This window comes from Olea europaea, chromosome 2 (genome assembly GCF_002742605.1).
Source record: "Olea europaea var. sylvestris chromosome 2, O_europaea_v1, whole genome shotgun sequence".
Lineage (NCBI taxonomy): Eukaryota > Viridiplantae > Streptophyta > Magnoliopsida > Lamiales > Oleaceae > Olea > Olea europaea.
The window spans coordinates 6,058,413-6,072,543 of NC_036238.1; the positions used below are offsets into that span (position 1 = coordinate 6,058,413).

The 14,131-nt window shown below is 35.4% G+C and overlaps 2 protein-coding genes across 4 annotated transcripts; both read right to left on the reverse strand.

Moving 5' to 3' along the window:
* Nucleotides 1-2,746: 2,746 nt before the first annotated feature.
* Nucleotides 2,747-6,379, reverse strand: LOC111409710 (microtubule-associated protein RP/EB family member 1C). Its single transcript, XM_023039723.1, has 6 exons — nt 6,222-6,379; nt 5,802-5,957; nt 5,530-5,636; nt 3,510-3,753; nt 3,318-3,431; nt 2,747-3,233 (listed from the first exon to the last, which is right to left on the reverse strand). Exons 1-6 carry the CDS (start codon nt 6,306-6,308, stop codon nt 2,982-2,984), a joined length of 960 nt encoding a protein of 319 aa, XP_022895491.1. The 5' UTR covers nt 6,309-6,379; the 3' UTR covers nt 2,747-2,981.
* Nucleotides 6,380-7,163: 784 nt separating this feature from the next.
* On the reverse strand, nt 7,164-12,615 carry LOC111409722 (putative oxidoreductase TDA3). 3 transcript variants are annotated; one of them, XR_002705515.1, is made up of 4 exons: nt 11,713-12,615; nt 10,543-10,920; nt 8,435-8,649; nt 7,164-7,494 (listed from the first exon to the last, which is right to left on the reverse strand). XR_002705515.1 is itself a non-coding variant. In XM_023039724.1 (3 exons), the coding sequence occupies exons 1-2, from the start codon at nt 12,584-12,586 to the stop codon at nt 10,547-10,549; spliced, it is 1,248 nt and encodes a 415-aa protein (XP_022895492.1). In that variant the 5' UTR covers nt 12,587-12,614; the 3' UTR covers nt 7,164-7,494; nt 10,543-10,546. The 3 variants fall into 3 exon arrangements, 2 of the variants coding, with proteins under 2 accessions (XP_022895492.1, XP_022895504.1); XM_023039724.1 differs by lacking the exon at nt 8,435-8,649 and having other exon boundaries at nt 11,713-12,614; XM_023039736.1 differs by lacking the exons at nt 7,164-7,494; nt 8,435-8,649 and adding an exon at nt 9,300-10,178.
* Nucleotides 12,616-14,131: the final 1,516 nt, after the last annotated feature.

Here is a 14,131-nt window from a genome sequence, read left to right on the forward strand (position 1 = left end):
TAATTTCACCCAACTGCTATTGCATGGATTTAAATAGTCAAAAGTGTCACTTCCATAATATTGCATATCAACATATTGATTATGCAAAAATCTTATAGTTGCAATCCGATTCATCGCATTGGATGGAGAAAAGTTTGTTCATGTCAATGACAAATGGAAATGTATAGAGGACAAAACTACTTCCATTTCACTGCTGAAAAGTATTACCCTAGCCGGGCTTTTATTACGGTTGAATGACAAACTTGGCGTTCTCAATCCGAAAAATAAATGTCTCAAGTTTGAAGTGTAACTCATAGTGAAGATTTGCGGTGCTATATATACTGTGGTTTATGGAGGGAAGAATTTGAGGTCATTTACTAACCAACCACCAAACCCAATCTACTTCAAATTAATTTGGAAGACAATTGGTGTGATAGTTTAAGGTCTAAGTACACCGTCATCCTTAGACTTTGTCTATAAATTATGAAAATTGTTAATCTTAATACCCATGTGTAATATCATAATTAACTTTGAACCATGTAGTTGGCATTTAATTTTCATTATTTACTAACTAAATCATGTGTAGCATATCCTTAGGTATTTTTCATATAGCATTAAATTTCAAAATCCTATTTCAATCACGAAATTATAATATTGTCTTCTTTTAGTCGAACAATCCAACGAACATGAGCAACATGAAACTTTCACAATGCGTAAATACGGCTTGTAATCAACCACAATCCCAGTGAACAGAATAGCATACATAACAACGAATGATTTGTATGACTAATTACAATATAACAAATTGACATGTCCATGTCAAACAACTATGATTTACAAAGAGCAGGTTCAACCATTACCTCAAAACACACACACATGTTACCGGCTTTTCAACATTCAAACTAAGAATCTTTAGGCCAACAAAATAATACGACGACATTTACTAGATGAATGTCACAAAAGTGTGTCAACATTAATTGTTGTGTTACACAAAAAAAAAAAATACATTTGCTTTGCGTAGCACTCTTAGTCTCTATACTTCCAATTGGAGTCTCCACCCTCAATGTCTACATCTCATGAAGAGCTTCAGTCACAGCATCCCCATATTCTTCCATGTTGACTTGTCGTGGGTGGTAGCCGTCATGAAATTTCAATAGAAGACCTCAATTTCAGGTTTGCATTTGAATAGCATGTCAGCAATTACATTGTTGAACATTAAGAATGTGAAGAATAATAGTAGGCATTACCAACAAATCCGCCTCCATGCAACAACATCGAACGATCAATATCAATACCATATGGGGAGTAATTCATGACAGCGGTTGTAACATTATCAAAGTAAATGCATATAGCTCCACATTAGCAACTTCGACAGTACTACATTAAATTTGTATGAACATAATATTTGACACATGGTAATGCGAAATGCACGTGCAATGTTCAACCAAAGTTTGACATACATGTTCATGCGAAATACATATGCAATGTTCAACCAAAGTTTGACATACATGTTCATGTGAAATGCACATGCAATGTTCAACCAAGATGCGTTTTATAATATTTCATACATGTAAATGTGAAGTGCACATGCAATTATCACAATGGAAATGTGATGTGTCGAGAGAACTGTCACGAAAGTTCATCTCGCAAGATGACTAAACTCATCTATTAGGAGCACCCATCTGTCGAGAATTACTGAGGCAAACTGTCGGGAACGACAGTTCATCTGTCAAGAACTACTGATTCGAATGTCGAAAATGACGGTTCAATTCAACAGACCCTTGCTTCATTTTCTTACAGACGGAAGCATTAAAACCATAGAAATGTCGAGTATTTATTTATGATGCAGGACAACGTATATCACTTTCAAATTTCAGCAACTAATTCATTTATAAGATAAATAAAGTGTGATATTTTACTTCAAATATTTAATACAAAGCAAAATTTGAATTCATATTCGAATTTACATTATCACAAACACCTACTATGCATCTCTTTAATTTCCTAAAAAATTTAATTTTTCTACCTACTGACTCCATTCAATTGATCCAAATATTGATTTTTATGTATAATAACTAAATGGGTATTTCACAGATGAATTTTCACATCATACTAACATTAAAAAAACTTCAAAATATCAATTTCATACTAACAAAATATAGCAAAACTTCAAATTTGTAGAAACAATTCACAAATATGTAACAGAGAGATTCATGAAGTGTTCACCATGCCCAGAACTTATGTAATATGATTCCTTATCTCATTTGTTCACTTTTACACTCTGGACATTTCATCTTCTCCTCAAAATGTAAAAAATGAAAGAAAACAAACCTGAAAATATTAGTGAAAATCTTTGTCGGAGGTGGGCGTCACGGTGGTCGTCGCCGGGTGGGAGGTAGGTGATTCCAGTGAGAGAGGAGAGTGCGTGAGAGAAAGGAGTGTGTTTGAGTCGGCTTCTTTCTTCTTGCTTCACCTCCTCCTTCTTTTCCTTTTATATTTTCAACATCAAATAAACTCCCTAACATTTCACAAGTTTTTGTACACTTTTTAATAGTCTAGTCATATCTCATTTAATGAAGAACACATAAAGTATTGAAATTATTCAGATGGGCAAAAAAGTTCGAAAATATCATTTTGATAGAACTTTAAAAAGATGATATTTTTGATAATACAAAATGAAATTTTGACTCTTATTGTAATTTCCTCATACTACTTAAGTTACAATCTTGTCTACTCCTGCCGTGAGAGAGGAACCAAAATAGGAAGATAACAATTGAAAAGTACTCTCAGATTTGAGGAACAGATTCAACATAGTATATAGAGTTATACAAATACTGTGCTAACATTGTAAGACGTTATTGTTAAGACATTGGACAGACAACAACAAAGATAGCATTCGAAATGTAGTGTTTTGTACTTGACACGAACAAGAAGTTATATGGTGGGAGACAATGAGGTCTGAAACCAGACAAACTTTCAGTCGATCCCTGATATTGAGATGATTAGTAAGTCACGAGGGGTGATCCACTACAATGAACATCTGAGGCATCAGAAGTCCTTTGTCTTGGAGTCAATGTGTTGCTAGCAGCAGCTTCGACCTCAATATTGACAATATTTTTCCTCTTCTGATTATCCCCCTTTGGCTCGTCTTCGGCTAACTGCTGCTGGTTCTCCATTATCATGGCTTGAGCTTCTGCCACCACCGATGAATCATCATCTGCAGCGTATAAAATCCTCTTTATAGCTCCAACAACCTGGGATACAAGATAACAGTAAGCACTCACAGAGGAAAAATCTTGATCCAAGTTTCTTGAAGTAAGTTAAGTAGAAAGACTTACTAGAAGGTTTTCAATCTCAGGACACTGGCACAAGATTTCAATATCCCTCAGCTTTGCAAAGTAAAAGTCCCTCTCCTTCTCAAGACTGTCCACTGATAGCTTCAACTCCGTGATCTGTGACACAAACATAAACATAAATAAGCCTCTAGATATTGTTAACTCATGAGCATCTCCATACTAATTCTATAGAACCTGTTGCTCAAACGCAGCACGCTCTGCTTCTGGATAGACAGGAGGCCCTCCACTAGAATTAGGTCTAGTGGCCTTAGTGGGTTGGTTTGCTGTGTTCACATTAGTTGCATCATTCCTCCGTCCATTATGAGGGGCATTTTTAGGGTAAGATGCCGCATTTTTAGTTGAAGGTTGCATTGTTGCAGATTTCTTGTTAGCTTCTTTGCCACCCTTGCAGGTCTCTCTCCTTTCAAAAGGATTGTAACTGATATTGATGGTAGGATGGCACAGTCATAAAAAGCGTCAACAGATCATGATGATTATACCACATAATAATTAATCACTCATATTTCTACATACGCACTCCAAAAAGAGTGTTCAAGTTTCTTTTCTCATAAACAAAAGATCAGACCGCAGAAAATGATAATACCAATATGAGATAAAGATTGAATTGCTTTCAAGCACCTATGGAATAGAGACGCATAGCTAAGACAAAGTTTTCAGATTCTGAAATATCGTGCTTCATCAAGTTCACAATTTTCAAGTATTCAAATCAATGTGAACATTAATTAACATAAAATATCTAAGCAACGAAATACAATTCTTAGGTAATGAGATTGTCCGCTTTAATAAAAATGCAATACTCAATAAGACAATGGAAACAGAAAACAAACAAAAGGGAAAATAGTGTTATATATTTAGCCTCTGTTTGATGCCCATTAAAAAGAGTTTTTGGGATAAATGAGTTTTGCAATAGTAATTTTTGACGAATGTGTGGTTAAAAAGTAGAAAAAAATTGTGGATTTACGTGCAAAATATTTCATTGTAAGAACGTCTGATTGAAAAAGAATTTTAGATAAAAGAGTTTTTAAAGAAAGGTAGACAAACAGGAGTGAAATAAAGCTTGAGGGAAAGAAACGAAGTCTCATTTTACGTGAGATATCATCATAAACCTTCTTAGTAAACTTCAAACATTGATACCCATAGCAGTTCCACAAGTGGGAAAATTAACAAAGAAATGAAAATGGATATGGATATGAAAATGAAAATGAAAATGAAAACGAAAATGAAACGTTAACAAACTGCAAGCCATTCTAGCACCCTTAACAATGCAAAGAACTCTTAAAGAATGATTTTTCCATATCCAGACTAATACCAATCCAAGCCATTTCATGAATAAATTCCGCACTTTGGCATGAACAAAAAGTAGCTGTATGAAGAATTTCTTTAGAAAGCAAAGAAATACACTCGAATACATCAAAAGAAATGCTATCCCAATTAAGTCATAGATGATGAAGACCTGATTTCCTAACCAGTAATAATACTAATAAACAGAGAGTGAATGGTGGTGACACCCCAAATGTGTACTAATTACTAAGGTTGGGCAAATCTCCCGAACCCGAATCGAACCGAACCGAACCCGACAATTCTTGTCAAATTAAATACTCGAATAGGTATCTGAATTGAGATTTCTAAATCCAAAATTTTGGCTCAATTACCCATTTTATTGTCTCATTTCTTAGCCCAACAAAATCCAACCCACTAAATAACCCTAAACACCTATACTAAAGTGCATAACGCTGTCTCGACTCTTGCAACCTCGCTGACATTCCAAAACCTATACAATCATCGACCGACGTTGTGACCTCCGATCGAAGCTGTGACTTCCGCCAACCGAAATTTTGACCGTAGCGATCATTTGAACAAGGTAGTCTACTAATTTCTGACATTTCAAAACCATTGAATATGCTATTAGTTGTATTTATGTAATGTTGTTATAAATGTTAAAAAATTTAATTATAGTATAGAACCGAACCGAACGGAACCGAACCCGAACGGTTCCATAATTATATTTGGGACTGACGGTTCCATTTACTAAATACCCGAAAATTTTGGTTCGGTTCGGTTCTAAAACCGACCCGCGCCCACCCCTACTAATTACTCATAGCTTCTTTCATAACTAAGTAATTCCTAAATTTTCAAATTTCAACAAAATAGGCAAAGAGAAAAAGAATAGGATGTTTTAGGCTGAAGAAATTACCTTCTCACGAGCCCTCCATTGATAGAATCACAGTAATGCTTCATCCACTGCATAAATTCCAAATTGTCCAGAGGTCTTCCTTTGATTAATTTGTTCACCTCAATATGCTGCACCATACAGAACAACAAAAAAAGAGTCAGGATAAGAATTTATATTTCAGTTACATAAAAACTATTTCAAAATAAGCAATTTTGTATATATCTAGATTTCCTAGAGGAGAAAAATTGAAGACCCAGGAAAAATAGTAAAATGCGGAGAAATAGTAAGAGCACCTTGGTGATCTTGAGTTTGTTGAAAACGTCTTGAAGGACCTTGTAATTCTGGATCATCTCGTACTCGTTCTTGGCATCAAAATTGACTTTGTGCATTGGCACCATCCCAGGGTGAACCGCATCCATCAGCTGGCACTGAACTGCACCCGTGCAAGCCTGCAAATTTCCCAGTATTACAACAGATTCCCCATTTAATAATTAATCCATAATTTTCCTCAGAAATCAAACAATTTTCTGAAAAATTTAATACTCAGAAAACCTGAAGTGTTTTAAGGGGCAAAATCCCACTATCACAGCCCAAAAAAACTCTGACAAGAAATTAGATCTGTTGAAAGCTAAGAATAACAGTCGAATTCCAAAACTGGGTACGATCCACCATACCACAGAAAAATTTCGAACTAGGATTTGAATGGATTATACCTCTTCGACTTTGGATAGATTGAGTTGGAGAGTAGAGTTTATCCAAGATAGAATTTCCGATCTTCCTACGAAGTACGCCGAATCCATGATACTGATGTTTACTGTTATTTCTGGTTTGAGTTTTGAGAGAGAGAGAGAGAGGGGTGAGAGCGTTCTTGTGTGTGTGAATTTTGAAATGAGGGTTGAGCGGGACCTGCGGTATGTATTTCAAATATTGGGCCAGGCCCACCTTCACACTTCACAGCTTTCGGCCTTAGCCCTGAAAAGAGTTTTTGCAGTATTTTTTGTTTGACTAATTTTCCCTGAAAAAGACTTGAAAGGTATTTCACAACCATTATTTGAAAACACTTTTTTTCAACATATTCACTTTTAATCACAAATTCACGTAATAAAATATGTCACACGTAAATTTAAAAAATTTTCCCCCTATCTTTAAGCCACTAATTCTTCTGAAAGAGTCACTATTTAAAACATTATTTTTTCCAAATAATGGTTGTCAAACAAAGGCTTAGTAATATTACACTAGATTAAGTAGTACTATTTACAAGCCATCTAACTATCTTTAGTATGAATGTCGATAAGTTATTTAAATCGTGAAAAAGAAAAAAATTGATTTTGTAACTGATTAAAAAACAGTCATCCATACTTACCGGTGATTGATGAAAGCCTCCGTGTGGCCCCCATTTTCTTTCATTTTCTTCATCTTCATATCCTTTCTCTCTTTTCCGAGCTTCAAATTCTTGATATTTCATACAATTTAATCTCCTGGAGGTCGTATGAAGTTGGGGAAGCTCAGATTTTGGAATCAGTAATCTTTCCAACTCATGAAAGTTGCTTGAAATTTTTAACCAGTCTTTGTAACTTAATTTCTTTGAAAAATAATTACTTATTGGCTTTTGGGCTCAATTTAAGATTATTTTGATAATGTGGAGGTTTTGGATCTGTCTTCCCATCTGATCGATGGATCATCGCCTTCAGATTTTGGAGTCAGAAATCTTACATTCTTAAACCTGTCCCATAACACACACTGGTGGCTAGTAATATCAACATACAAAATCGTATTCTGGCATATGCTAAATAATGTGAGAAGCCACTGAAAAATCAGTCCACATCCATCTTCAGTTGCAACTCTGCCAAATGCTTTTGCACCAGAGCCATTGCAGCTCGACCTCAGATGAACGGATATAGGCTAAGAACACGTACAATTCTTGGAATTTTATTTCGAGATGTAGCTGGATTGGAATTCTGGCACTGATTTTCAATTGTCTATCATCTGAAGAAAATAAACACCATGAAAACAGCAGAACTACCATTGCAGAATTCAGACAGTAAAGATATTGAAGATAGGCCAAAACAAAATGAAAAATCCCGAACAGTCAAACACCAGGAATAGGAAACTCTGACACTCATAATGATTAAAGCAGAAAAAGAAATGGAATTCGAGACTCTGCTTAAGGCCACAAAGCAGAACTGGAATATTGTAATGTTAGGAAAAATATGGACCAAGGTTAATTGGCAACTAAATTGAAATTGAAATTAAGAAAAATGTAATTAAAATTGGACATAAATATTTATGTTGTCCATCCAATTTAGGCTACGATTTTCCCAATCCCACTTTAGTTGCTAGCCAACTTTGACCCATATTTTTCCTAACAATGATACCAAAGCGAGGTTTTGCGGAGAGTAGTTCACTATTTACATACACAGTATTATTTCAGCCGAGAACAAAATGACAGCAAAATATGGGATGGAAAAGTTCATGAGAACGCTCGAGAAATAAATATATTTCTTGCTACAATTTTATGTATCTATGTACCCACAATTTTTTCTGTCAACCATGTGTAACAGATAACTGCCTTCTCTTCAAATTACATCATCTATTTATAGTGAAATTTTCACGTTCCTCTTTAATTGTAGCACCATGATTTTAACACAATAGCAAAAGTAGGTTGCATTTTCAGTACATATTTCTACTGAAGTGAGGTCAAAGACAAATTTTTCACCTTAACATTAAATGCAATAGTGGCTTGCATTTAATGCATGCAATAATGGCTTTCCTCTGTTTCAAATTCTTAGCCAACAAAAGTGACTTTATAAGCCAACATTTCTTATTTGAACAAAATGGTGACAAAGTATGAGTTTGAAAAGTTCGATGGGAACAAATTTCTTACCGTGGAAAATGAGAATAAAAGCAATTGATAAAAGATAACTACCTGACAGTAACTGGACAAAGTCTCGCGGAGATCACTGACGATAGCAAGTGAAAGAGATGGTTGATAATTCAATTGCGAAACTGCATCTAGCACTAGTCGATGGAGTATTGTCAACCGAAACAGAGAAAACATATTTTCCATCATAAAAATGGTTTGATTATATCACCAAGTGTCGAAGTGATGTCATATGGAATGCCACATTATGTTTTCGTTGTCTGCATAGATCATCTATTAGCAATTTTGGACAGAAGTTTTTGTTCGACTAACTAGTTCCGACTTAAAATTTAATGAACCAATAAAGTCAAATTTAAAGTTTCAAACAATATCCGCTCACGATATAAAGTATGAGCATCATTCAGGATTTTTATCCTCATAGAAAAAAAAATTCACTTATTCGACCACAATAAAATTCAATTTTTTTGGAGTATTTAAGTAATTTGACACGAGACCATACTTATGGGCACCAACATTCACACTAGTGACTGTTACATCACATACTTTTTTAGACACTTAAGTGCTTACATATATTACTATCGGGTAAGGCTAGCAACTATACTACAAAACGTAATAGCATCTTCAAGAGATTATTTAAATACAGATGTTATCTATTTTAGACAATCAATAAAGAGATTCTATTTTAGCTTTTTAAAATAGAAAGTGAGTTCATATCTCCAAAATCCACTCTATATTTGATCGCATTTTCATACTCTACTTTTTAAATTATTCAAATTATATTTAAATTGATTGGACCATTGACATATAAAAAGTGTATTGAAAATAAAATATAGGGAGTTATCAATAGATATTTCTTTTAAAAAAAAAATAGCAATGTTAAAATGCATATGAATTTCACTCTTCAAATATAAAAATAGTCTCCATCATACATAAGTTACTATTTATAAATAAAAATGTCTTTTTAAGATACACTAACAAGCTTCTTGACCAGTTACATGTGCATAAGATAGCAAAGAGCATATGATTTCTACTAACATGAGTTGGGACTTAAATTTAGTAAGCATATGCCACTGCACTTGATATAGTAACGTGTGCTTCCTCTAAAGCATAACACGGGACGTTTATTTTACGAAGGATATTTGCATGGGAAAGTACTATCCTCCGTGACTTGTTTGAGATCATCAATTTTGAAATATGATTGTTTGATCAAGTTTTAGACCGATTGCTCATTTGAATTTTTTGAATTTCAGTAACATATTAAATCTTAAGAGTTACAGCTTAAAGGTAACCTTTTTAGTTTTTAGGAGGAGGAATACAATGTTGATTACGATTTCCGTATCTAAAGGATGATTTACCTTTAGCAATGAAGAATTGAGGTGTTTCCAGATGCTAACATAAGTATATTTTGAATTTTTATTTCTGGGGAACCTAAAGCTCTGTTCTATACATGAGAAGAAGCATGTGCTTGGGAATTTGAAGCCCAATAAACATCCGATTGGATTTCAATATGGAGCCCGAAGTTGAAGACTTTGGGCTTGAAGGGCTCACAATGGGGAACAGCAGTTACTAATCTGATGCATTGGCTCAGACGTTTGGTAGCAAAAGATCCACGGCTTCGAGTGACATCTTCCAAGATTTTGCCACAAGGGCTAACCCAAGCCCCAAGTGCTATTGGTGTATCACCTTAACATGTACCCGAGTCATTAAGAAGTCTTAATAGGATGCCAGAACACAGCCGAACAGAGACTTGCACCGCAGTAAATACCCTGCAGGCCAAGCTCTGCAATATCTACACAGGTTGACTAGTAAATGATTAAGGGAAGCAATGGCTGAGACTTTAATAACTAAATGACATGATAGAATTCTTCCAACCTTGCTAAGGTCGAGCTGACATAACAAACCAAACATGTTTCACGGAAGTACACAAACATGGGTCTTTGCAAAAGATAATGAGATTAGTCGAAGCTCTAAGTGAAACACATTTAAATTCGGTTAATAACAATTAGCATAATTGTCCCAAAACAAACCTATGTGCTCAATTTAAAGTGACAACATTAGTGTATTTATGCATCGGAATTATCAAACTCAGTTTGATGTCTCCTCTATTTGTACAGGTAGATTTAACTTAACAAACACAAGCACTAGTTCATTACCTTATCATTTTCTGTGGCGAGCAAACCTGGCCGGAGTAAATGGGCTAAGATCAACAATACTAGAACAACCATTCACTACAAGCTCGGCCACTGCGGCTCCAGTGGCCGGACCGTTGAGAATGCCCCAACAACTATGTCCAGTCGCTACATAACATCCCTTGACTCCAGGAATTTCTCCAATAACTGGCACACTATCATCGGTGCAAGGTAAGAAGCAGGCTTGCTCAGCTTTCACTGTGGCTTCTCCTTCCACCAAATGGCTCGACACATTGCTACCCACTCTCTTAAGCACCTGAATTGACTCTGGCACGGGTGCCACCTGCTCAGGATCATCGGGAACCTCTGCCTCGGCTGCCATGCCACATATGTACACCTCCCCTGTCAATTCAATCCGTGGATTGTTGTTTTATAAAATCAATTCGAAGATAAAAATCAACATCACAAGCAACTTCTAGTTGATCTAATGGATCAAATTCAACCTACTACACCACCAGATCAATTCCAAACAATATAAACTACAATAAGATTGCAATATTTGAATTTGAACAATTGAACGGTTAAAATTGATATTTACGAGCACTAAATTGAAATAAAGATCAGAATTAAGGAAAAATTTCATAATTTCCTAACAATAGTTTTAGAATACTTTCAAAATTAACACGCTTGTAAAAAACTTTGAAAATCAGATGATATGTGTCTGTTATTCTGATGAATGATTCTGACTTATAAATTGTTCAACTATCACTTGGTACGACATCCGATTGTGGAACTAATCTGTGACAAGTTAGATTGTGACTTAATTTGTTTTAGAATTTATTAACATGTGACCTATGAATTTGTATATATATGACCATTCAGTTATATTATCCATTGTGACCTAATTATATATATTTATATGACTATCTAAAAAAAAAACTAATACCTTGCTGAACTTAGCCCCCATTTGCCCGCATTAATTTTCATTCCATCATATTTCATTTTTCACTCTTCTATTTTTAACCACAAAATCTTTCATAAAATAATATTACACATAAATCGAAAACTTTTCATTTTTTCTCAACCATTCATTTTTTAAAAAAAATACTATGTTATCCATTTTCATTTTCTTGAGGCCAAACAAATTGTTTAATAAGTTTTTCCAAAATTAATGAATTGGGCCTTGATTTATACCTGTTGGACGAGGGTACACCTCAGGGTCCATGGGTTTCCCTCCTTGGGCCGGATAGTAACTCAAAAACAGAACATGGGCCGTGATTGCAGCAGGGTCTTTGGGCTCCACAACAATGCTATGGGCCTTAAGCCCATAGACTCTAAAAATTGAGTCCAAAAGCTTTAACTTACTAGTCCAAGGCCCAAGTGCCAAAACCACCGCATCAGCCTCAATCTCTCTCCCACCCTCCAATACTACCGCCTCCGCCTTCTCCTCCACCACCTTCACCGCCTCCAATTTTCCGATCACCACCTCCACTCCGTAATCCGCCACCGCCTTCGAAAGAAGCGTCTTCGTAAACAGCTGCGGATGAACTTGGGCCGTCGTCTCAGTTGTTCCAATAGTCCTTGGGCCTTTCGCCGGCCCATCTACCCATGAAGGAACACTAGGACTTGCTTTTCTTGCCGAGGAGGATGATTCTGTAATTGAGAAACTGAGTGTAGTGACGGGTCGATAACCATATACTTCTAGCCCGTTGAGTTCTTCGGCCAATGAACGGTGGAGATTGAAGCTGGCACGTGCGAGTGAAGAAACTGGTCCACTATCGCACCAATCAAGAGCGAGGAAACCGCCGGCCTTGCCGGAAGCAGCACAAGCAATGGATGATTTTTCTATAAGTGTGACGGCCGCACCTTTTTTGGATAAGAAGTATGCGGTGCAGACTCCGATGATTCCGCCGCCGCAAACCACCACCTTTTTAGGCGAATTTGGGGCGTCCATGGGCGGCGATGCGGATGAGAAGCAGCAAATTGAAACTAAGTTGGGAGTCAATTTGTAAAATTGCTGTGGAAATCGTAAAGGAGCCGAACGGTGTTGTGATGTTATTATTAGCATTTTATAAGGTTTTCAGTTTTAGCAATAGAACACATGGAATGAATTGCGTAGGGACTTCAAGTTTTATTTTATTTTAATTTTGGATAAATGAAATTATAATTTTTTCAAACTCCCAATTTGATTAAGAGATAAGTCCATTTGAGCCATATTATAATGAGAATGAGAAATAGAGTCGTTATCTGCTTCACACCAGAGATAGAAATTCAAAAAGTGTGGCTTGATGTGATGGATAACAGTCATATTTTTTATTTTAATGAGATAAAAATGAGGCTCAAACAGGAGCAAAGAAGTGAGAGTCTAAACTTAAAATTCATAATAAAACAATATTGATTTATATCATAAAGATATTATTTATCAAAGAGCAACAATATTTCAAATACAATATAACAACAAAAGTGATCGTATGTCAAAGTCATCCATTTCCAATTGGGTTAGTCACATGGTACAAGCTGGTATGTTTAGCTTCTTATTTAGAGATACGATTTATGACTAGCTACATTCAAGTATAATCGAATCAAGATAAGACGACATTGTCGATCAAAAATTAAATTGAACCTTCACTCAAGATAGTTCGAACCATCACTTGGGATAGCAATAGCTCAACCTACATGAATCATTTGTAATCGAATCAAGATGAGTGCCATGGTCAAAAGTCAAATCAAACCATCACTTGGGATAGCAACAGCTCAGCCCACATGAATCATTTGACTAAAGCACTTGAATACTATCACCTAGCCGTGGTGATTTGTCAACCATCAATGAATAGTTAGCTTCGAGATTCCACTCCCTTAGAAGAAACATGCATATGGAGAAGGAACAAAGAGCATACTTATACTTTTGTGGTGCTTGCCTAGTTAACAATTCCGAATAAGTCAAGACGATTCGAAGAACGTATTGAATTAGTTGAGATAACATTTCTCACTCAACAAGTCATAAAGGGCATAACAAACATGGTCGACATGACCCAAATCCAGATCTTGCAGCAATGGACGCCAATGAAAATTCTACACAAGGAACCAAAAAGTTCCATATAGAACAATAGAAGAAACCGGGTAAAAACCAACCAATTCTGGCATGCACTAGTTCTTTCTATATATTCGAGAATATTATAAAATGTGAACTGCTACATAAATTAATTTAACGATTTATAAAAATAATAATATTATAACCGAATTAGAGTTCGATTATGATTTATGTAGCTATAACCACATGGAGGCTCGGTTTCTTGTCTTCTTGACAAATGTAAAATATTGTTTAATCCAAGTTATGTACATCAAATTCTCTCCTTTTTCTATCTAGAACAAATGAAAACAAGTTGGGAGTCAATTTGTAAAATTGCTGTGGAAATCGTAAAGGAGCCGAACGGTGTTGTGATGTTGCTATTAGCATTTTATAAGGTTTTCGGTTTTAGCAATTGAACACATGGAATGAATTGCCGTTGGCACTTCCAAGTTTTATTTTATTTTAATTTTGGATAAATGAAATTATATTTTTTTTAAACTTAATTTGATTAAGAGATAAAGAAGTGATAGTCTATACTTAAAA

What these genes read in the sequence shown, in the direction of transcription:
- LOC111409710 (XM_023039723.1), bottom strand. Translation starts at nt 6,308, where the DNA reads ATGGATTCGGCGTACTTCGTAGGAAGATCGGAAATTCTATCTTGGATA. An exon ending in ATCTATCCAAAGTCGAAGAG is followed by an intron (nt 5,958 to 6,221) that starts GTATAATCCATT and finishes GGAAATTTGCAG; the next exon opens with GCTTGCACGGGTGCAGTTCA. An exon ending in CTGAGATTGAAAACCTTCTA is followed by an intron (nt 3,234 to 3,317) that starts GTAAGTCTTTCT and finishes CTTGTATCCCAG; the next exon opens with GTTGTTGGAGCTATAAAGAG.
- LOC111409722 (XM_023039724.1), bottom strand. Translation starts at nt 12,586, where the DNA reads ATGCTAATAATAACATCACAACACCGTTCGGCTCCTTTACGATTTCCA. An exon ending in GGTGTACCCTCGTCCAACAG is followed by an intron (nt 10,921 to 11,712) that starts GTATAAATCAAG and finishes TTGAATTGACAG; the next exon opens with GGGAGGTGTACATATGTGGC.